This window comes from Mesoplodon mirus (genome assembly GCF_964341445.2).
Source record: "Mesoplodon mirus genome assembly, chromosome: 3".
NCBI lineage: Eukaryota > Metazoa > Chordata > Mammalia > Artiodactyla > Ziphiidae > Mesoplodon > Mesoplodon mirus.
Window position 1 is genome coordinate 74,424,757 of NC_138978.1, and position 23,046 is coordinate 74,447,802.

Sequence of the window (23,046 nt, forward strand, 5' to 3'; positions counted from 1 at the left end):
AAACTCTGTATTCACAGTGTCAGTTAATTATTAGCTTTAAATGCTATATTTGTAGGGAGCATGATAAGGTTTGGACCAAAGAAGAAAAATATGTTTTTTGAAGTCCTGTGAAGACAGAAGTCATCAGGTGAAGTGGAATTACAGCTGAAAAATCAGAAAATATTGAAAATGGAAATAAACGATCTTGTAAGAGGAAGGTATGGATAATAGAAGATAGTTGTTGAAAAATATTGGTGAAAGAATAAAGAGGGAACAAAGGGCATGCAGATTTCACCTGTTTGTTCATTAGGGAATTGACTGAACTCCTTACTTTCCTCACCTGAAAATAGAATAATACCTACACTATACTTTTTGTTAAAATTAGTTAACATAACTATTTAACATCTCTGTTACATTATAATCAGGAAAAGCACATGTTATCACCATCTAACATGAATGTGCCCTTTATATAAAAACATATATTTATTATTTTATGTATTTGTTTACTTGCTTATACAGGTCAACCATTATGAATATTTACCTTGTTTAGGGTTATATTTATAAATTAAATTAACTTTAATGATAAAAGAGTTTATTTTTGTGAGAGACTATGTGTTTCAAGGCTGCAAAAAAGTGAATTTTAAATAGTTTCACTAATTCTTGTCCTATTTGTTAACCTTAAAAGTAGTTTCCTTCAATGAAGTGCTAAGAACCTAAAATCACATTTTATCAGTTAGACAGTCACTAGATTATTAAACACATTGCTATCAGAACTATTTTATAATATATTCAACTACTGCTTCCACTATCTGAGCTTTGCCTCAACATTCATATCCCTCTGATTCTCCTAACCAGTGTATTCCTTATTATGAAGCAAAAGATACAGTCAGCGTGGTTGCATAAATATTCAATAAACAAATAAGGTCAATGACATCTTGCACTAAAATAAAATACTGGCATATATGAAATAAGGTGGCAATTACACCTTAATAACAGAAACAAACATTTTACACATTTACACAAGACAATACAATTCATTCATTCATTCATCAAATATATTTCAGTCACTGTACTAGACACTTGAGATAAATCAGAGGGGTGGGGGGAAGAACAACCTGATTTGAAGTTTATATTTTAATAGACTGAGGCTAACTAAACGAGACAGATAGATGAGAGATAGGTAGATATAGAGATACAGTATTCTAGAATATTGTAAATTCTGTAGGAAAAAAAAAAAAATTGAACAAGAAAAAGGGAACCAAGGGGGCAAGAAATGAGTTGGAGGTTGAAATTTTGAATAGGATGGTAAGGTAAGCCCCAATGAGAAAATGACAAGTGAGTAAAATCTTGAGGTGAGGGATTTAGTCTTATGGATATTCAGATAGAGTGCAATGTTTCTAAGGCTCCTGCAGCCTTCACTCAGAGCAAAGAGACCAGATGGCTGGAGAGGAGGGTGTTGGGGAGAATAGTAGGTGGAAAAGTCAGAGAGGTTCAGGGCAAGACTGGGTAGAACTTTGTGTGCCATTGGCTTTTTACTCAGTGAAATAGGAGCTGTTAATTATTTTGAAAAAGGAGGATGTGGACTAATTTCCATTTTAAGAAAATGATTCTGGCTGCACTAGAGTAAATAGAATTCAAGCATAGAGGAATGGAAGCAGGAAATCAAGATGCTATTGTAATAATCCAAATGAGAGTGGAGAAGTCTGAGACCATAGTGAATGCAATGAGAAGTTGGATTCTGAATACGTTTTGGATATAGAGATGGTTAGGATATGGGGAAAGATTGGAATTAAGGATAAATCCACAGGTTATAGTCCAAGAGACTACAGCAGGATAGAGATGTTATTAATTGAGATGTGGATGACTTTGGACAGATCAGGTTTTTGTGGGCAAACATCAAGAAAGCTAACACATGGAAACTTCCATTCTATCAAGTCAGTGTTAAATGCCTTGCACAGGACCAATTGACAGGTATATAAGAGTGAACAAAACATAGTTCCAGCCCCCTTGAGAATTAACAGCCAAGTGGGCCAATTAATAAACAGATTGGGCACTCTCCATGTAAAAGGAAATTGTCTATGAGGGGCTAATGCCTATCTTCTCTAACATCACCAAATCTTGGAATATGAAAGCATAAAGGGTAAAAATATGAGTTAAGTTTCAAGCAAACTAGATCTCTTGACCCGATCGGCAGCATACTTATGAAACTAATGGAATTCATTACTAATATTACACAATAAAAAAGTATAACATGAAATTAACATACTAAATTTCCCCAAGTGCTTTATAGCCTTTATTTTATATATTCAAGTATTACTGCAAACTAACAATCTCATTTCCCAAGGTAGGCTGCACACTGAGCTGACATTAACCTCATCTTTGCGATTCGGCAGGAGGGACTCCACTCTCACAACATCACGGTGGCATATTGGCGACAGGTTAGACTCAGCTACCTCGGGTGTTCCCAGATCTGTGCAAAAGCAGTGAGAGATGCACTGAAGAGAGAATTCAAAGCAAATGCCGAGAAGACTTCTGGCAGCAACATAACAGTTGTGAAAGTCAAAAAGGAATAATCTGCCCTGATTTAACTTGAATACTACATTTTCAGAGTGAAGATGTGTGGGCACAGGTTATGGCAGATTGAAAACGATCTCACTTCATGGGGGAAAAAAATACCTGTCTTTTTCATAGATTGACATTGCCAATAATTTGAAGTAAGTCTCAAAAAATATATCATTTCCCATATGTTTAAATAAATGTATGATACAAGAAAACATAATAAATGAAATTAAGACTTTGAGAAAATATTCCTCTCTTTGATGTTGATCAAGCTTTGCAGCCATATCTGTTTTCTGAAAACCTTAGACTGAATGAACTATGGGTTTGACAACAACTACTATTTTCTAAAACGTAACATTTTTCTATATTATGGAAGAAATCCAAGATTATAATACATATTTTGGAATGTAAGAAAAACACAAAAGAACTCCAAAACGGGAAAAATCATGTTTAATCTCTTCTTTCAGAGTTAACCTCTGCTAATATTTTGGTGTTTGTCCTAAGGTAACATGTGTAAAAATGCATATTTTCAAGTAAATATAAGCACACATACACACTTTTGTTAACAATTATCAATTTCCCTCAGAGATGATTTGGAATAAAAGAAAGATGTATGTTATATACACTACTATGTATAAAATAGATAACTAATGAGAACCTACTGTATAGCACAGGGAACTCTACTCAATGCTCTGTGGTGACCTAAATGGAAAGGAAATCTAAGAAAGAATGTATATATGTATACGTATAACTGATTCACTTTGCTACATAGCAGAAACTAACACAACATTGTAAAGCAACCATACTCCAATAAAAATCAATTTAAAAAAAGAAAGATATATATGTTAGATCACATACTGATTTAAAAAGGTGATTGTTAAGGTGAAAAGAAAATAGACAAATGTTATTTTCAAAAACACATTTTAAGGAAGAGTATATCTCTAAAATTTAAAAAATATATAATAGTCAAAATAATATTCAATCAAGTGATATTCACTAGATGAATATTTTATTTTCTTACAAAATTTATGCATCAAGTGAAAGAAAATTCAGTTCTCTCTATATATATCTTATTAGCATTGACTTTTTAGATAAGATCTTAAAATGTATACTTTACTTTGATAATGTCATTTCTCCTAATTAAAATGCTATGGTTAATGTGTGTGTGTGTGTGCACATATGTGTATCCACTTGTTAAGTACTTCTTTCAGTCACTGGTATAATGCTAAGTGAAGAATGATGCAAAATGATATTCATAATGGCAAACATTATACAGAGCTTATGTGCCTAGCTCTCTTCTATATGCTCTCTAATTTATCAACTAATGTGAACCTCACAGCACATCAGTGAGCCAAATACGATTGTTACCACCACTTTACTAATGAGGAGAAATGAGTCACAAAGAGATGGAGTGTTTTAGCATAACTTACCCTATAGTCACACAGATAGGAAGTAGCACTAGTTTTCACACCCTGGCTATTGGGCTTTAGAATTTGTGTCCTTAACAGCTATACTCTGCTGCTTCATATAGTTTCAGCCCATCAATTTCTGTTTTATTACATGAATAGGTATTTTTTAATTATATTGGATAAGTATATATATAATTGCAAATAATCACCATTACTCTCAACTTAGCCTAATTTTTAGTCTAAATGTTTTCTGGGAACATTTTTTCAGGCAACTTATATTTACCAATTTCATTTTACAATTATTCATCAAATTCACATTTCTAATTTTTTCATAACGTCCCAGAAGCTTTTCTCAGATTTTAGCACCTCCTGTTATTTTCCAGTATTATATAACCATGTTTTTCCCCCTCAGGCTTGTAAAATAAGTTATTTGTAATTCAGCTTTTCTAGTAGTAACTAACAAATAACTGTATTAGCTGATCTAGTTCTATTGTGTTTCTTAAAAGACTGCTATGTGCTTAACACTATACTTGATATTGAAATAAATCAAAGTCATGTATCTTTCCCTGGAAAAATTTACAGTTTAGTTGAAAAATAGATAGTTTACCTTCACAAACAAAAACTATCTATACCAGTGTTTCTCAGCTTCTTTTCATGAAACACATAGTGATTTCACCAGGCTGGACATTCCAATGAGTAAATATTGTGGACGATACACAATTCCTAATTCACTCACTAAAACTTTCACATTCTTTAAGTTTATATATATATGTGTGTGTGTGTGTATATATATATATATATATATATATGTATATATATACATAAATGTATAAAATAAAGTTCTCCACATATTAGTGAATGAGAGCATTATGAGTACAAAAATAAATTTGAATATCCCCAAATAACTTTTTTCTTCTTAAAGTATATCATTTTTAAGCTTTTCTGATTTTTGTTATTAGTAAGAAGTTACTTGCAACTATTGACATCTTGGTTTAGAATAATATTTTTCATCTCATATAGTCTTTGAGGACCCATATAGTGGTGAAAGTCTTTATTGAGAAGATGGGTTTTGAAGGATGTGTATCATGGTTATTCAACTTTTAAGTGACATTATATTTTTATGTTACTATGGACTTTTACTTAAATGAATCATTCTCCTTGAATTCTGTTGTTTGCCTCAGGAACATTAAAACAACTTGTATTCAGTTTCACCAAGATCCTATACTGAATTTGTTATATAGTTCTGTATTCAAGATTGTACTATATTGAATTGAATTAGTGTTTTCAGTGTTTTTATCAACATAGCCTAGAAACAGCTTTAAGTCTTCTGATGAGGATAAATACCTCACTGAAAAATATACCGGTGTTTATTTTTGCCACATACAAATAGCCAAATATATCCCCTGCTCTCTGTTCCCTGTATCTTATCATCTCCAAAGAGTCTTACTCTCTATTGACAGGCAATTATTAACACCAGAAAACAATTTTAAGATAGTTTTCACTAAGAAGCACTCAACTATTTTTTAATAATCTCAACAGTTAAAAAATTTGTGTATCCTAATTAGCATAATGCTAAATAACACATTTATTTCTTATTATAGAGCAAGCATTTGAAAATTACAATTTCCACAAAACCACCTTTTCTAATAAAATAAAATAGTTTACTGTAATATTTTAATATTTCAGCAAATAGTAAGAACATCTAAAGATTTTTTGTCTATACCAAATTTTTCTTTAAGCATACTTAGCAGTTTATGTCCAAAGGCAAACCTAAAAATCCAACCAGATAAGGTCTACAGGCTCTTCTTTCTGCAATGATTTAAAATCTGATTATGAAATATTTTATTGGCAGTTACATAAGTGACTAAGGCAGTGTTTCTCAGCTATTTTGTGTTAATGGAACATTTTCTAATTGTAGAATTTTCAGTGGATTTCTTGAAGGAATTAAAATATTTAAAGAATACTACAGAAGGCAACACTGATTATCATGCAGTACAATCACCATAATCACTGTACAGTAACTGGTGCTGTGTTGTACAGAGCACTTCCCCAGGATGGACTTCAGCTCATGTCCTTGTTTGAACTATCCCTGACCTGCCTGCTCTTTTATGTCCTCAGCGCAGCCATTGAATTTTGGTCTTTCTTCCTACAGGGGTTCCATGTTACATAACCCTCTTACTTCTCATCCCCAATCAGTTATACCCTTCTGATGGCTGACTTATACCCATAGTATCTTTTTACTTTCAGTTGTAGTATAAGTGCATTTTAAACGTTGATCAATTTTGACAACATATTCATTAAATATTGTGGCTTTTGAACTAAGATATAACCTAAGGAATACACTGCTTTCTTAAACAGAGCTTTGTGGACAGTTACAGTTCACTCTATAAACATACCCAAAGTCTAAATGTAATTGGAATCATAGATTCCATAGTCACTCATAGATCTATTTTCTGATACCCTAATCAACTTTATTTTTTACCCAGTTTAAGTTTTTCAGTGTTGAAACCTAATGACCAGATGACAGATTATTTCATGGCTAATACTTCCATAAATTTGTAAATTTGTGGTATAAAGATTTGGATTCTAATTTACTAGAAAATAAGCCTTTGATCTTGGTGCTATGCTGGGCAGGGCTCCAGCCTTAAAATTTATGTAAGCCTCTATAAATGATTTGAGGATAATAAAACACCGTTTCAAATTTTCATGAGAGTCATAGGAAACCAACAAGAACAAAAGGTTTCTGTAATTCTTAATCATCCCCCTTATAAGATTATATCCAAAATCAATATTGTCTTTTCATTATTAATGCAGAATATATATTTTAAAAATAATGAAGTAGTGCAGTTTTATTCCTCATAGTCCCAGTCTCTTTACTTCATGTTTTTATTGGCAGCGGGTAATGTAATAATTTCAATTATATCTGGGGCAGTTAGAAATTATACCACAATTTTAGGGTAATGTTTTTTAATTCACCTCAATAAATAGTTTTTAAGTGTCTCTCACATAAAATCTAGGTATAAAATATTACATAGAATAAAATGGTGAAAAAAAAACTCTCTTCTCTAGGACCTAACAGTATTATGTGGGCTTTAGGCCTAAATGATAAAGCAAAGTTCGAATGCATGCTATTTATATTTATAGCTATATTTCACATGATTGATTTAAAAATAAACTTCTTATATGTCAGTCATGATTATATGAGGATAATATCAATTGCGATTGTATCAGCAATGACTTATGAAGGTAAATCTCTCATATTACCAGAAGATAATATTAAGTCTTCCCGAGAGGAGCAGGGATACCTTCCTGAAGGTGGAATAATTTATGGTAGACATGGAAAAAGGATTTCCAATTATAGAAGCAAGAACAAAAGGAGTAGAAGTGGGAAACTATAGGGCATCTTATAAAATAAGTAGTTCACTTTCACTAGAGATGATAATACATGCAATGCAGAAAAAGAAACTTTATCATTATGTTAAAGAAGTATTATTCCCATTCTTGAATTTAAATTTGGAAACAAAAATTGGTATTTAATTCCACAAACAATGGAAATCTGATTAGGTTTAAAAAAGAGCATGGTAGTGTTACAGTTGTGGTTAGAAACATAATTAGCCCAGTAATAATAAATATGCATTTCTAGAGTAAGGAGTTATAGCTGTCCAGATCTGCCAAGAGATTATTTTAATGATCCAGAAGAGAATTAATGAAGGCTTGAACTAGTCTGGTGTCAGTAAGATTGGAAAGAAAGGAATGGCTTTTTGTACAAATGGAAGAGATAGAATCTAAAGACAAGTAACTAAATGCTGTGAAGATTTAAAGATAACCCTGAGGCACTTGTAATGTGTAGCTGAGAGAATTCTGCTAATATTATAGAACTGAGGAAGTCGGGACCAAGAACAGGTTGTGGGAAGAAGATGGGATGAATTTATTTAAAGGGCTGACAAGGTATCCAGGTAGAGTTAACGGACAAAACTTTTGGAAATGCAGATCTGAAGCTCTAGAGAGAGATGGCTAGCAGTTAGATTCACAGTTAGATTCAGGAGTCATCTCAACAATGGTCCTGTTTAATCTATACCAACCTACTTACTTCCAAGCCTTGATTCAGTATTTCATAAAAATTTTTCAGTCAAACATTTATTACAGAGTTGTCCACACATTTTCCTCGTAGGATTTTTTTTTTTTTTTTTTGAGGTATGTGGGCCTCCCGCCTCCGTGGCCCCTCCCGCCGCGGAGCACAGGCTCCGGACGCGCAGGCTCAGCGGCCACGGCCCACAGGCCCAGCCTCTCCGTGGCACGTGGGATCCTCCCGGACCGGGGCACGAACCCGCACCCCCCACATCGGCAGGCAGACTCCCAACCACTGCGCCACCAGGGAAGCCTTCCTCATAGGATTTTTAACTGCTATTTAAAATGGAAATTACATAATCTCTCTTAGTTCTGTGAATATTGTAATATCTTTGTTTGTGATCTTAAAATAGAGAAAATACGACCCCTTTCTTGAGTCACTGGGAGTTTGGGGAATTATGTGATTCTTAGGAACATGTTCTGTGCTCCTGTCCTCAGCCCCTAGCAGAGGTAGTTGGTTCTGAGTAGGCTATTTAATGTATTTCCTACTTTATCAAATGTAAGCGGTAACCTCTACCTTGCTTACTTGATAAATATGCATTATTATAAATGAGACAAGATGAGAGCATTACACAAATGTAAGGGGTGATTATTATGTTCTCCCTCCACCTCTGTCTTGCATCCCCACATGAAAAATTCGTCCAACTGGATGGTGGTGACATTATATGTCCACTACCAAGCCTCGCACAGGCTATGCTCAGAGTTCAGTAGATTAGGACATAGACATGATGGGTAGGTAGGAGGCATGATATTATTGGGCTTGTGGGCTTGGGCTGTGAGACTGGGCAAAGGAACAGTCACATGCACCTCAGTTTACTCCTCGATAAAACTGAGATGATGATAGAACCTCTTCATTAGGTGTTGCAACTTCTAAGGGCTCAGAAATATTACCTATAGACTATTATTGTAATAGGTTCAAGTTTGCAGTCTCAAAGTTGGATTTGCAAAAATGTAGTATTTATTTCCTTAAAAAATTAAAGTTAACATAGCTCTGCAGCCTTTAAGCCAGGTATTGGCAAATTTCCTATCAGTTCAAGGTAACAGTCACATCTGGTTTTAAAATGAATTCAATTCAGATTGTTGACTCAGTTAAAGTTTTTACACCTGTTGCTTTTGCAGTTCCTCATCTCTGATGCTCAATTATAGTCCAGGAATCGGGTCAGGGGTGTCTGGTCCACATGCCCACCTGTTGTCCTCTTTTCTTGCTGTTCTCCACTGTTGTATAACATGTTAAACTCATACCCATCCTTGTGCACTGGCATCTGCTGCTGATACCCATGATCCTTGTGGCCTCCAGTTAATAAGTTCACATAGTGTGTCTTCATTATACTCACCTTTATTTCTGGTTAAGTTATGCAACAGTAACAAATAATACCCAAGTCACAATAACTTATAACAACAAAGATTTATTTCTTCTTTGGGCTGCATATTCATTGAAGGTCATAGCAGTTCCACTCAATGTCAGTCTTTATTACAGGATAGTTTGAAGGAGTGGCTCCTATCAAGGACTTGGTTGATCTTGTAGTAGAGAGATGGTGGAGCCATATAATGGATCATAAAGATTCTGCCAGAAAGTGCTCATATTACTTCCATTTACATCTCATTGACAGAGGAAGTCACAGGGCCAAGTCTGATTTCAATGGTTGCAGAACTACAATGTCCTACCAAGGAGGAACAGTAAATATTTTTAAATAATGGAATCTATCCCAACACACAAGGCTTCTTTGGGGCCCCCAGGTCACTCTCTGGCATATCCATTTCCCTCTCAGGCAGCCACATGCACTTTTCACAGGTATCTCTATACCAAGGAGAGGTGAGCAGAACACTAAGTCTGCCCTCAATTACATCAGTCTGGATACACCAGAGTGCAGACTTCCAGCTCTAGGAGGAGACACACAGCAACCTAATGTCAGATACACAAATACTCTTAAAGCTCAGTTTCTAATACAGTTCTGAACATAGTAAATACTCTGACAGACCTCCTCCTAATATTTGCAAGCCCTGAGGCAAGAATACACATGGAGGCTCCCATATCATATGTTTAAATATTTAAAAGTTATGACATGTTATGAAACTATTGTATAAAATATGCTCTAGCATTCCACCTTGACAAACAAATCTTTATTAAAACTGGAAAGGCTAGTTCCTCATCAGAACATGACAGAGTAGAATGAACCTGCCCAATCCCAGTATCCAGGCCCACTTTGATGGGCTTTTTCTTTTCACCTCCAGCTGTCTGTCACACTCAAAGAGATCTTACACCCATACATCAGGATATTCCAGCCAGCCGTTCCATGTTTATCTACATCCTCAATATCTAGGGTGGAATTCACCAGCAATCACTTGTTCTGCCTTTAGGAAGACAGACTTTGGAAGACTCACACAGGCCTTGGAAACAATCTCAGTGACATTTGGGCTGGAAATTTAGGGACCCCAGAATGTGTACAATAATCTAGAAAGGAGTACATGGGTTATGGATGAGAACATACCTTTGGAACCTAGGGCCCCTCACCTATGGGGAGGAACATAGCCAGATGAGGGCCAAAGTGGGGCCCTTTAAATACATGGCATGGGATGGGGTACCCTCTCTATCCCTCTCTCATGATGCTAAGTCAAAATAAACTTTAGAATGTATAAGCATAAATTACATCTATAACAAAGTGCATTTTCACATATTTATGTATGTCAGTAATAGAATCTAATCATTAAAAAGATTCTAACAGATCATGTTTTTTTTTTTTTTTTTTTTTTTTTTTTTTTTTTTTTTTCCGTACGCGGGCCTCTCACTGCTGTGGCCTCTCCCGTTGCGGAGCACAGGCTCCGGATGCGCAGGCTCAGCGGCCATGGCTCACGGGCCCAGCTGCTCCGCGGCATATGGGATCCTCCCAGACCGGGGCACGAACCCGTATCCCCTGCATCGGCAGGCGGACTCTCAACCACTGCGCCACCAGGGAGGCCCTAACAGATCATGTTTTAAGGCTATCTGCTCTTCTTATTTTTGTTAAGCTGCAGGTGCTGATTCCAGTATAATCAGCCTCACCTAATTTCTGAGCAAACCTGATCCAGTCAAGGATCATTTAAACAACCCTGTCCATTTTACAAAATACCTATTTCTTTTGGGAAAGAATTCCCTAAAATTTTCTTGTAAGTAATTGTCTTCTTTAATATTTTTAAAAGACAGCATTATTTCCAAAATGTGTATTCTTTTAAGACCTCTATATCTACTATGTAAAGTAATAGGTATTTGTCTTTGCAATAACACAAATTTTGACTTTTGTCCAAGAACATGATACTAATTTATCAGCAGGATGTCTATGTCAGTGTTATGGATCACTAGAAACTTGTCTGCCTTCCTTGGCATGATCCCTTTTCTGTGAGAAAGGAGATGCCTTTCGTACACAGTTGGCCAAAATTCAAGGGCCACGCTGATGGCCAGACAAATAGGTTTTGCTGTAGGTGAAATTAAATGAGACTCCAACTGTGGCCTCACTAATACCCAAGCTTCAAGTTTTCTGCTTCCAATATGATCACTACATACAACTGGCTTAAATGAACCAGTGGCATTTATGATGAGGTTGGTAAGTCTTTCTTAGAAAAACACAGAGTGAAAACTCTTCACAAATGTGAGTTATAATTCTGCGTGCATATAAGAATACCTTTTTTTCAGCTTGTCGCTCTCTACAAAGGCAGTGTTTTTAAAAATTGCCAATTTGTTTTATTGTATGTGTATTTAATTTTCTTTGATTCTCAAATGGGGAAAACATGCAACAGAAAGTCCTACGTGTAACCAAGCTGTAACAAGAAAGACAATTACTTTTCCCTAATGAAATGTTCTATTTCCTTAGTTTGCTGTTTCATTAATTTCTCAACTCATTTTATGCTGAGCTAGATTTCAGTAGTTTTCCCTGAACACAACTTGAACAAAAGATGTTTAGATTAATTCAAAAAAATTATTGTGTATCTATGGTGTGAGAGGCACTTTCCTATGAGCTGGGTAATGGTAAAAGACAATCCAGATTTGTACCATCACAGAACTTTTATTTTAGACCTAGAGTGAGGACAGATTAAAGAGGCAAAAAAAATAAACAAATAAGAATTAAAATAGTGATAATTATGACCAAAAATATAGAAATGTTTCTGTGACAGAGAATGATTAGGGGGAATTTAACCTGTAGAGAGCTCTTCCTGAAGAGATAAGATTTGAACTGAGAACTTCTTTATGAGAAAGATGAAATAATGACTGTGAACATTTGGAGGAAAACTCAGCTACAAGTAACCATCAAGGACAACAGTCCATAAAAAGGACCAGTTTGGTGTGTTCCAGGATTGGAAAGGAAGTCATTGTAATGGGAGCTTAATGAACAAAGGAAAGAGTAATAGAAATTGAGGAAGGCCCAATATCCAGGGGTCAAATTAATTTCAGTATCCTAGAGTATTGTAAGGTAAATTCTATTTTATTTTTAGTAGGGAGTCACTGGAAGGTTTTCAGCTAAAAAATAATGTGATATAACATATAATTTTAGGAGATTACTTTGGTTGCTGATTGTAGAAGGTGTCAATATTTTGGGTCAGGGTATGAAGTAGTGGATGATAGGGTAGAAAAGAGTGAAAGCAGGGAATCAATTAAGAGACCATAATAGTTTGCAGCCTGGATCCCTGACTTTAGACATTTCCATATAGAAAAAATATGACATCATCTAAACTCTTTGACCACTCACTCTTCTTCTTGGCCTTTCACAATTTGTATCCCCCTTATTTCTTTGTCTCTCTTCCCCTTTATCTAAGATATGAAGTCACTTATACTTCCTGCAAACATTCAGAGCTCCACTTCTGACCCCCTATGTAGAGGAATGTGCAGAATTCTCCTCTGGTGAAGATACTATGGCATGTAGTCATTGCACTTAGAGTTACCAGACCCTGATATCCAGATGAATGATAGCAGTATTTATAGAAGCTAGTCATTATTTTTCAGAAGTTGCTAAATAGTCATAAGCATATCTATGATCCCATAATTTTAGATAATAGGCAGATGTATTTTGTTTTTGCCTCTTTCTGGCTTAGTTATTATAAGTTCTTAAACTGTAAGTGATGAGAAAAACAACTTCATGAACGTGGAAATTCTTTCAAGCTATGAAAAAGCAAACAATCTATTTTTTCCCCAAGTTATTGGATGTTGATAGCTGAGCAACATTAAGAGGATTAGAAACATGCATGGTCTTCTATTTAGTTTTCTGTCCTTATCATACATGTCTAGTCTAATTTCTGGAACATCACTTTTGTTGTCAGTTATTAATCTTTCTGAGGTGGAACACTTGGTGGTTTTGGTTCAGTCAATAACTTCTCTGGTATTAAAATGCTCTCTAAGTGCAGTGACTCATGTGTGTTCTTTAAGTTCATTTCTGGCTTGGTGTCTCAGCCTCCCCCTTTGGAGGAGCCATGGTGGGGGCCAAATCCATAGAACTGTTTATGAAAAGAGTTTCTGGATTTAGTGGATAGAGGGAAGTATTTCCCATTGCTGGGAGGTGTTGAGTGATTTCCACAATTCCTTTTTTCCAAAATCTCATTATTGTGATTTCTGTGCTTTCAAAGGATGGGTGTTCACAACAGAAATGAGGTTGTGGTTTAGACTGAAAAGAGCCATAAATAGGAAAAATATTACCATGTTTTCCAACAGATGCTCTCTCTGGCTCAAAGCTTGAGTCTATCAAATTATTGAAAGGAACATTTGTAACATCTTGCCTCAGTGAGGGATAGGAAAAAAAAAAAAACCTCAGGTATCTTTATGAAATATTCCATGTATTTAGAATTAACTACTACATTTGGGTGAGCCAAAAATTTAAAAGATGTGTTGCTAAAATTTAAAAGATGTGCTGCGATTTGCTTGGGCAGCCGTCATAGTAGTCTTCTTCTTATCTTAAGACAGCTACCTTATTCTTAAGACTGAGCATTCACTTTATCTTCTTTAGGAAGCATTCACTTTATCTTCTTTAGGAGGTACAATCTTTGTTTTAAATTTAGCCACAGGTGATTCAGTTCATGTCAGTTCATGTAAACTTTGCACATTTAATGTTTAGCAGCACACATCATCTTTGTTGCTACATGTTTCTTGACCAAATTTTAGGTATAGAAGAAAGTGATTCATTATTTCTATGGCTGAATATGTAGAATTCAATGCAAATATTATAATGGAATAATTTTGGACTATTTCCTGTATTAATGAAGTCATTTTCCATATTCTAAGCCAATTAATGCAGAAAATCCTAGACGCTGACTCTGGACTTGGGATCAATTTGCCTCTAGCAACCATTACTTCTACTTCAGTCCATGTCTTACCACAGAGGACCTTAAAGCAAGAAAATCAGTATCTGTAACTTACCAAATTCAAGTTCTTTTGAAACAATGATCCAGGATAGCTAGGATTGTGCAGTGGTAACAAAAAACTCTAAAATCTCAGTGTCTCCAAGAAAGAAAAGTTTCATTCTTGCTCATGCTGAACGGCCACTGAAAGCAGGTAAGGGGTATCCTGCTCATTAATCATTATGGGATCAGACCGAATGAGAAGCCACCATTTCCCGCACTGCCAGTTCCTGAGCTAACGGGAAAAGAGCTCGCAAGGGGCAATTAAAGTGTTCTAGCTCAGAAATGACACACTCACAACTTATTTGTCAGAAGGAATCACATGGCCCTAAAGGGCAGGGAGGGAGGGTTTGTGCCAGTTGCAGGAAATACAATTCTACAAGTCTCCTAAAGGAAGAGGAATCAGAAATGTTTTGAAAAACATCAGAATGGTTTCCATCGCTTCACAACTGGCCTTCCTTAAGGTTTTTTATGGACTGCTCCATTGAGCTTCAGATATCTCGTTTCTTCTAGCAACTCAGCCTGAGGAATCAGTCCTTGAGGGAAGGTTAGAAGACAAAAGGCTGCTGGGCTGAGGAAGGAGAGGGAAAGCAACACATTGCATTTCTGCCTTTGACTCTGATTAGTTAGAAAACAAGCTGGTGCTGGTATTAGTCTCCTTGCAGACACTTGCACGACAGCAACTCCATGAACTGACTTGCCCCAGCATATATCCTAATTCCAGTAGAGTCCAAGCATTTAGTTTTGCCATGTCTCTAAGATTTCCTGTGGCAGAACTGCATTTATCTGGCACTTTCCTGGTATCCTTGGACCTCTGTTTCTTCACGAAATACTTCCACACCAGAAATCCAAAATTATTCATAATCATTCATTTAGAAGGTGGAGCAGATTGAAAAAAAATTTCTGAGTTGTGCCTTGGCTTTGCTCAAGGGAATCCAATTGGCCCACTCCCAAGCATTCTGTTAGCTTCCTCAGATTTCACCAAAAAATATTAACCATAATCTCAGCTTCACTGTCTATTAAGCAGATATATCTACCTTCAACTGGTAATGGTGAGTTGGGCATGGCAGGCACTCACCAGGAATATAGACTTGAGCTCACTGCTTCTTAAAGTTATAAAGCACCCAGCTAAGCCTTTTTTCTTCTGACTTCCCTTCTTTACCAGCTTTTCTGAGATGTGAAATTTACATACAATAACTGTACATATTGAAAATGTACAATTTGATGTAACATGACTTACATAAACACCGGTGAAACCATGAGTGCAATCACAGAATGAACGTACCCATCATCCCCAAAAGTTTCCTGGTGCCCCTTTTTCATCCCTCCCTCTGGCTCTCCCCTCTCCTATCCTCAGACAATGAATGATTTCTGTCACTATAGATTTGTTCACATTGTCTAGAATTTTACATAAAGAGAAACAAAAGTATGTACATTTTTTTGTCTGACTTCTTTCACTAAGCATAATTATTTTGAGATTTATCCATGTTATTGTGTGTATCAGTGGTTGATTCCTTTTTATTGCTGAATAGTATTCCATTAATTGAATACATCACATATGTACACATATATATACATATACACGTATGCAATCACCTGTTGATGAACATGTGAATTGTTTCCAGTTTTGAATATTACTAATAAATCTTCTATGGATTTTGTGTACAAGTCTTTGTATGAACACATTTTCATTGATTTTGTATAAATACCTACAATTGGAATGACTAGATCATATGGTGGGTATATATTTACTCTTTAAGAAACTGCAAAACTGTTTTCCAAAGTGGTTTTACTATATCATATTCTCAAAAACACTGTATGGGAGTTCTAGTTTCTATACTTTCTCACTAAACACTTGACATTGTCAGATTACATTTTAATATGTGTTTTCTGATATTTCCATGTTGATTTTGTTTCCATTTACTTAATGACTAATGATGTTGAATATCTGGTCATATGCCTATTTGCTATCTATATATTATTTTTGGCGAAGTATCTGTCCATGTCTTTTGCCTTTTTTGTTTGTTTGTTTTGGTATGCGGGCCTCTCACTGTTGTGGCCTCTCCCGCTGTGGAGCACAGGCTCCGGATGCGCAGGCTCAGCGGCCATGGCTCATGAGCCCAGCCGCTCCGCGGCATGTGGGATCCTCCCAGACCGGGGCACGAACCCATGTCCCCTGCATCGGCAGACGGACTCTCAACCACTGTGCCACCAGGGAAGCCCTGGCTATGAATTTTGACAGGAATACCTGAATATGATGAATTCTTTATGTCAAATATTACTTTTCTTAAAAAACATCTTTATTGAGGTATAATTGACAAGCAATAAACTGTTCATATTTAAAGTATACAATTTGATAAGATTTGACCTATGTATACACCGTTACCACAATCGAGATAAACATATCTGTAACTTTCCCAAAAGAATCCTGGAGCCTTTTGTCATGCTTTATTCTAACCTTCCTTTCCCATCCCCAGACAACAAGTGATATGCTTTCTGTCACTGTAAATTAGTTTGTATTTTCTAGAATTGTATATAAATGGAATCATACAGTATGCATTATTTTTGCCTGGCTTCTTTCACTTGGCATAATTATTTTGAGATTCATCCACGCTGCAGCATGTATCAATATTTATTCCTTTTTTATTTTTAAGGAGTATTCTATTGCATGGTATACCACAGTTGTTGGCACTGTTGATGGGACATTTGGGTTGTTTCTATTTTTTGACTATTACAAATAAAGCTGCTGTGAACATTCATGCACATGTCTTTGTGTGGACATATGCTTTTATTTCACTTGAGAAGATACTTTGGCAAAAAATAACTGAATCATATGGTAGGTGTACTTTTTAATAAATTCCCCAATATTTTTCCAAAGTGATTGTGCCATTTTACATTCACTAGCATTGGATGAGATGTCCAGTTTGTTCATTTCCTCACCAGAACTTAGTAGGGTCAGACTTTTTAATTTTATCCATTCTAAACGGTGTGTAGTGATATCTTATTGTGGTTTCAGTTTACAATTCACTAGTGACTAATAATGTTGAGAGTTTTTAATGCGCTTGTCATCTGTATATCATGAGCTCTTAACAAATCACTCAAAATATGCTCATTAGCAAAATTTCAATGCTACTTTCATAATGAAAATCTATGGTTCTGGGTCACAATACCCTATCTTTTGGGGGGATGGGTGGGTTAAGATGTCTGTATTTTCTGTTTCAAACCATCAGTACTTGCCTCTCTACTGAATAGTTGAAGAGCTGGAACACCCTTCTGTTTGATTCCTTCAAAAGTATAGTTATTCAAACATAGAAAGCCTTGAACATTTCCCTCAAAGTATTTTGTATGGTGGTTACATCTTGTTGCTGTTTGTTTACCTTGGTGCTTAGAGATTACTGATTGGAAGCAGGCTATGTTTCTCAGACACACAGAAGTAATAACAACATTTCACATGTACTTTGTTGGCTTTCTTTCTCAAACAGTGTGGTGTTTGTTGTTGTTTTTTTTTTTTAGTCAGGGATTTTTAACTTCCACAGAGATTAAATTTCATGCTAGGTGCAAAGAAATGATTCTAGAAATAAAATATCTAATTAATGTTATATGTACTTTGGGATACAAATAATAGCATCTTAAATATGAACTGCCCGTTTCCTTTCTCTCCCTTGCACACAGCTCAACTACAATCCCAGTCACCCCTTGGAGTTAGGCGTGGTCATGTCTGATCAACTGAATAGGAAGAAACATAACATGTGCCACTTCTAGATCTGGCTCATAAAAACCCATCCCATGAGATCCTCAGCATTCTTTCACCTTCTGGAAGATCTTGTGACAAATATTGAAGATGGTAGCTCAACAAGATGGAATATTGGGTACTGGAATCACCATTTGGAGGAGAGCCACATATGCACCAGGAACACTATTGGTAGATTAGGCAAATAATGTCCATTGTTTTAAGACACTGAAATTTGGGAATGTGCCTGTTACAGCAACTAGCATTGCTCTTAATAATACAGACGTCATTAGGGTCAGAAAGATATGCCAATAATATTTCTACATTTTTCTACTGATGTTCTTCCTCCTTGTCTGGACTTCAGCTTCTAGCCCTTGATGGAATACTGAAGCCCGCTGAGACAACAGTGCTTGGAGTTTAATTGAAAGGCATGACTACTTTCCAATAGTCCTTTTAATTAAGATGTTAAAAGGAAACTTTATTAAACTGTGATTAAATATATAAAATTAAGATGTAATGCATTTTAAATATATTATTTCAAATTATAAAATATTAAATTAAGATTTAATATATTAAATTAAACACAGATTAAACTAGATTGAAAAAATACTTTTAAAAATCTCAAATACACCAGAGGAATTATTAACCATTTTATTTAAAACTAAAATTCTATCAAGTTCCAGATCAATAAAATGAGACTACTGAAGGGAACCTAGCACATTGGGTATACAGCAGTTGTTCCACTAGGTAAATGAGATTATTAAAGGACCGAAGTGGAAATTTTGTTCTGGTTTAAACAGTGTGAGAATAAGAGCAATATGTAGCAACATGTTGAATCCACCAGATCCTAGGAGATCCCAGTGGCAGTGCCAACACTGATGGTAAGCACATGGCTCATCTATTTAGAGCTGTTATCTTTTCCCACGCCCAAAATAAAAGCTTCTTGAAAGTCATTTTGTTGTTTGCACTTATATATTTTCATGAGACAGTCTGGCTCTCTACAGATATTGACCCTTGGGTCTAGTGAGAGACTTTTCACAGGGAAAAAAAAAATAGAAAGAACAAAATATCTTCAACCAAAAAAGTGTCAACTGAAAAAAAAAAAAGAAGAAATGACTTAAGATCCCATTTTTCATGTTTAATCCTGAAGATAAATGAATGCAAACGTATCTTTGCATTGAACTTAATAAGTGCCAGTACAAAACCCTTCAAATAAATGTTGCCTCATACAATTTTTATAATGGTCCTATAAGAAGAGTGCTATTTTTCCAATTATACAGATGTGGAAATTACTTACCAGGGATGATAAGACATTTTCCAGGGATGAAACAGCTAGAAAGCAATGTAACCAGACTCAAGATTTTATCTGTCATACTCCAAATCCCATGCTCTTTCTATTACTGCAACTCTGTGTGTGTGTGTGTGTGTCTATGCTGGATGACAACAGTGATCTCTATTTACGGCGAAATTATTGTACATCTATGAAGCAAATCAGTCAGTTTCCCAGATGACAAGTCACTATGCATAATCATAAGGAATTAAGTGAAAGTACAGATGATAATAATAATAAATAATTATAGCAGCTACTATTAATTAAGCACTTAATGATGTGAGACACAATGATAAATACTTTGCTTGCAATAGCTCGTTTGATTATCTGAACAACTTGTGAAATAAGCACTATCACTCCCTCCATTTTATAGGTCAGAAGCCTGAGGCTTAGCTTAAGAAACATCCCCAAGGCCACAGAGGTTTTAAGTCACAAGGCTGGATTCAAACTCAGAGTTGCCTGAACCTCCCTCCACCCAGTAAAGCAATCTCCATCGACTCTCCATTGGGATATTTAGAGGGACTGAGTTGAGAGGACTGTGGACCACCTTGGTTTCTACTCTAAGCCACCTCAGGTGGCTCTTTCCCAAGTCTTAGAACCTATAAGCAACAATAGGCTGATGCCCATTGGGGGTCATTACAAGGCTGACATGAAGTTTTTGTCTTAATATCAAAATAAGCAATGAAAACATTTCTGGGTGACGTTACAAGTACAAGACAGGTGAATTAAGTCTGTTTTTATTTAATATCTTTTTTTTTTTTTTGGCAGTGCCTCGTGACTTGTGGGTCTCAGTTCCCCAACCAGGGATCGAACCCGGGCCCAAGTCAGTGAAAGTGCCGAGTCCTAACCACTGGACCTCCAGGGAACCACAATTTAATATCTCTACTTACTTCCTTTCACTCTTCAACCCATTGTAATCTGACTTCAGTCTTTTCCACTCCACCAAAGCTTACCAATGACAACTAATTATTAAATTCCAATGGCCTCGTTTTAGATCTCATTGCTTTTGGCTATATTGAACAAGTCAACCACCCTATACTCCTCAATATTCTTTCTTGACTTGACTTCTAAAACATTCCTTTTTCTGGTTTCCTTCCTACCTCTCAAATTGTTCCATTTAACTTTTTTCATCTTTTTCATTTCCATCTCAACCTGGCTGCTAAATTTCAATTCTTCTGCATTTGGTTATCGCCCTGTGCTGTTCCACCTCCTACCATGGGTGTCATCTGTAATACTAAAGACACCATTTTTTTTCCTCTGGTGTGTCTTATTTCAGTCAAAAGTGTAACCTTCTAGACACTGTTTTTTTGTGAGAGCTCATCCACACTCATGATTCCAAATCTATATCCAGATAATATATCTATCCTAACAGCCAGAGCCAGATTTCTAACTCTGTATATCTCAGTATATCTGGATATCTATAACAAGATATCAAATACAATGTGCTGCAAACTGAACTTATGCTAACTATGTGGTAGTTAAGAACATGCCTTCTAGAGCGTGATTCTTCCACTTACTAGTTGTGACATTGGGCAAGTTATTTAATGACCCATGTTTCATATTCTTACTGAGTAAAGTAGAGATGATTATATTACCTTCCCCATAGTGTGACATGACTAATCCTAGTCCAGCCAGGTCTTTTTTCTTTAGTTTTTCTGAATCTGCTGAATCCCAGCCATGTCCCATGACATCATGCTTCTGAAAGTTCACTATGCTGGATCAGAATTGAGAGACTCATTGCCAAAATTTCACCATGTCTATCTGCACATTATCAAATATTGATCTTAGGTATGAAGGTCTATCAGTTGAATTTTTCTGGCACCATTAAGTACTTTTCCTAATTTGTTACTCAATATATCCATAAAATGCTAAAATTTAAGGAAGTTTAATGTTTTGGTGCATGTGCAACAAAATGTCTGCTGTAGCTGCCTGTTACCTGAGAAGAGCTTCGCTCTGTGCTGTAATGCACCTGTGAAAGAATATAACCTCTAGATTATGAACCTATTTTCCTGAAGAAGACCAAGTTTAAACAAGTTCAAAGTGCTACACACACACAAACACACACAGACTTTCCTCTAGTCAGGGTAAATCAGTGAGTGAGTCATTGAGTTTATGCTACTTTACGGGACTAACAAAGTTGCTACCCACCCAAATGTGTAATTGAACCATTTCATGCTTAATAAAGTGAACCTATATTTGCACTGATCATTCACTGCACTTACACTACTTCTTTTCTCATTTGATACTTCCCTGTTCATACTTCAAAATCCTTTCCAATATCTCATTTTAATAGTGTCTCTCCAGATCCACTCTGCACAATTATAGCAATTTATATATAATAATAATAATAATATATTCCATAATAACATCAAGTCCTGTGTGCCTAGTGAGGACCAAATCCTTATGACAAGCTTGTTAAGTAGGATCTTTGTTTTACAGATGAGGAAATAGGCATTCAGTGAAACTGAGTAACTTGTGCAAAGCATACAGTTACATGCACAGAACTAAAATTTAAACCCAGTCTCTCTCCCATTAGCTCACACATCCTCTTTCACTGCCATTCTTCCCACACGTTCTAATAAGTATTTCTCTCCTTGTCTATTTCACTTTATATTATGTAACCCCAATACCAGGCATCATTTTTTAAATTTCCATTTTTCCCACACAGTATCTATTATATAAAAAGGGTTTTAAAAATATTTATTGAATGAATGAGTCAACCAAATAGTAATCAAATGTCGCATTTGTATTGAGCATATTTTGACAGTAAAGAATTAATTCCAAGAAAATGTGCTCTCAATTTCTAGTAGCTTACACTCTTCCAATTTAGTAGCAATATGGACCAGTGTAAAGTCACAGGAATAGATATTGGTACATTCAAATTTGTAATTCTGACTTTGCTAATACCAGGGTTGAAAAAGTCATGCAATTTCCTGTTGCATGACTTCATGGCTTCTCGAAAGCCAAAAGGTTACACTATGTAATCAAAAAGCCAAGTTCCCACTCTAACAATCTATAATGCCCTCTAGAAAGTCACTCTTTGATTGCAATACACAGTTCATATGTGTAAATCACTGGCATTTAGCAAAAAATGGCTTAAAGGCTTAAACAGATTCCACTACAGGAAGCACAGGTTTATGAATCTGTTAAAATTTTTGAATGATTATGAGTAGCAGAAGGGATGATCTAGGCATTTTACTTCTGTTATTTTATTTCATCTTGAACCCTGAGCTTCAATATCCTCTCCTTATAATGGAGATTATGTGAAGATGTAAAAAAGTCCTGAGCAGGAATGGACACATAGTAGGTGCTAGGAAAATGTCATTTTCTTTTCCTTTTCTGCCTCTAACCATTTCTCTTCCCACCTACAAACCTTTAATGTCTTTCTTGTTCATCTAGTCCATTACACACAGAACTGATCTTCAAAACACATTTACATTTAATAGAGCACCAGAAGTGATCAATCAAAACAGGTCTCTGCTTCATTATCAGGGTTATCTAACCATCTGCAGAACCTAGACAGGTGTGTTCTGGTAGATTATTAAGGCTGGTCC

The 23,046-nt window shown here is 35.7% G+C and overlaps 1 protein-coding gene across 1 annotated transcript; it reads left to right on the forward strand.

Moving 5' to 3' along the window:
• Positions 1-1,348: 1,348 nt before the first annotated feature.
• LOC309799155 (ATP synthase subunit epsilon, mitochondrial-like) lies at positions 1,349-2,552 on the forward strand (the record flags this gene model as incomplete). The annotated part of the gene is made up of 2 exons (XM_082612149.1): positions 1,349-1,447; positions 2,373-2,552. The coding sequence occupies 2 exons, from the start codon at positions 1,349-1,351 to the stop codon at positions 2,550-2,552; spliced, it is 279 nt and encodes a 92-aa protein (XP_082468275.1).
• Between the last annotated feature and the right edge of the window lie 20,494 nt (positions 2,553-23,046).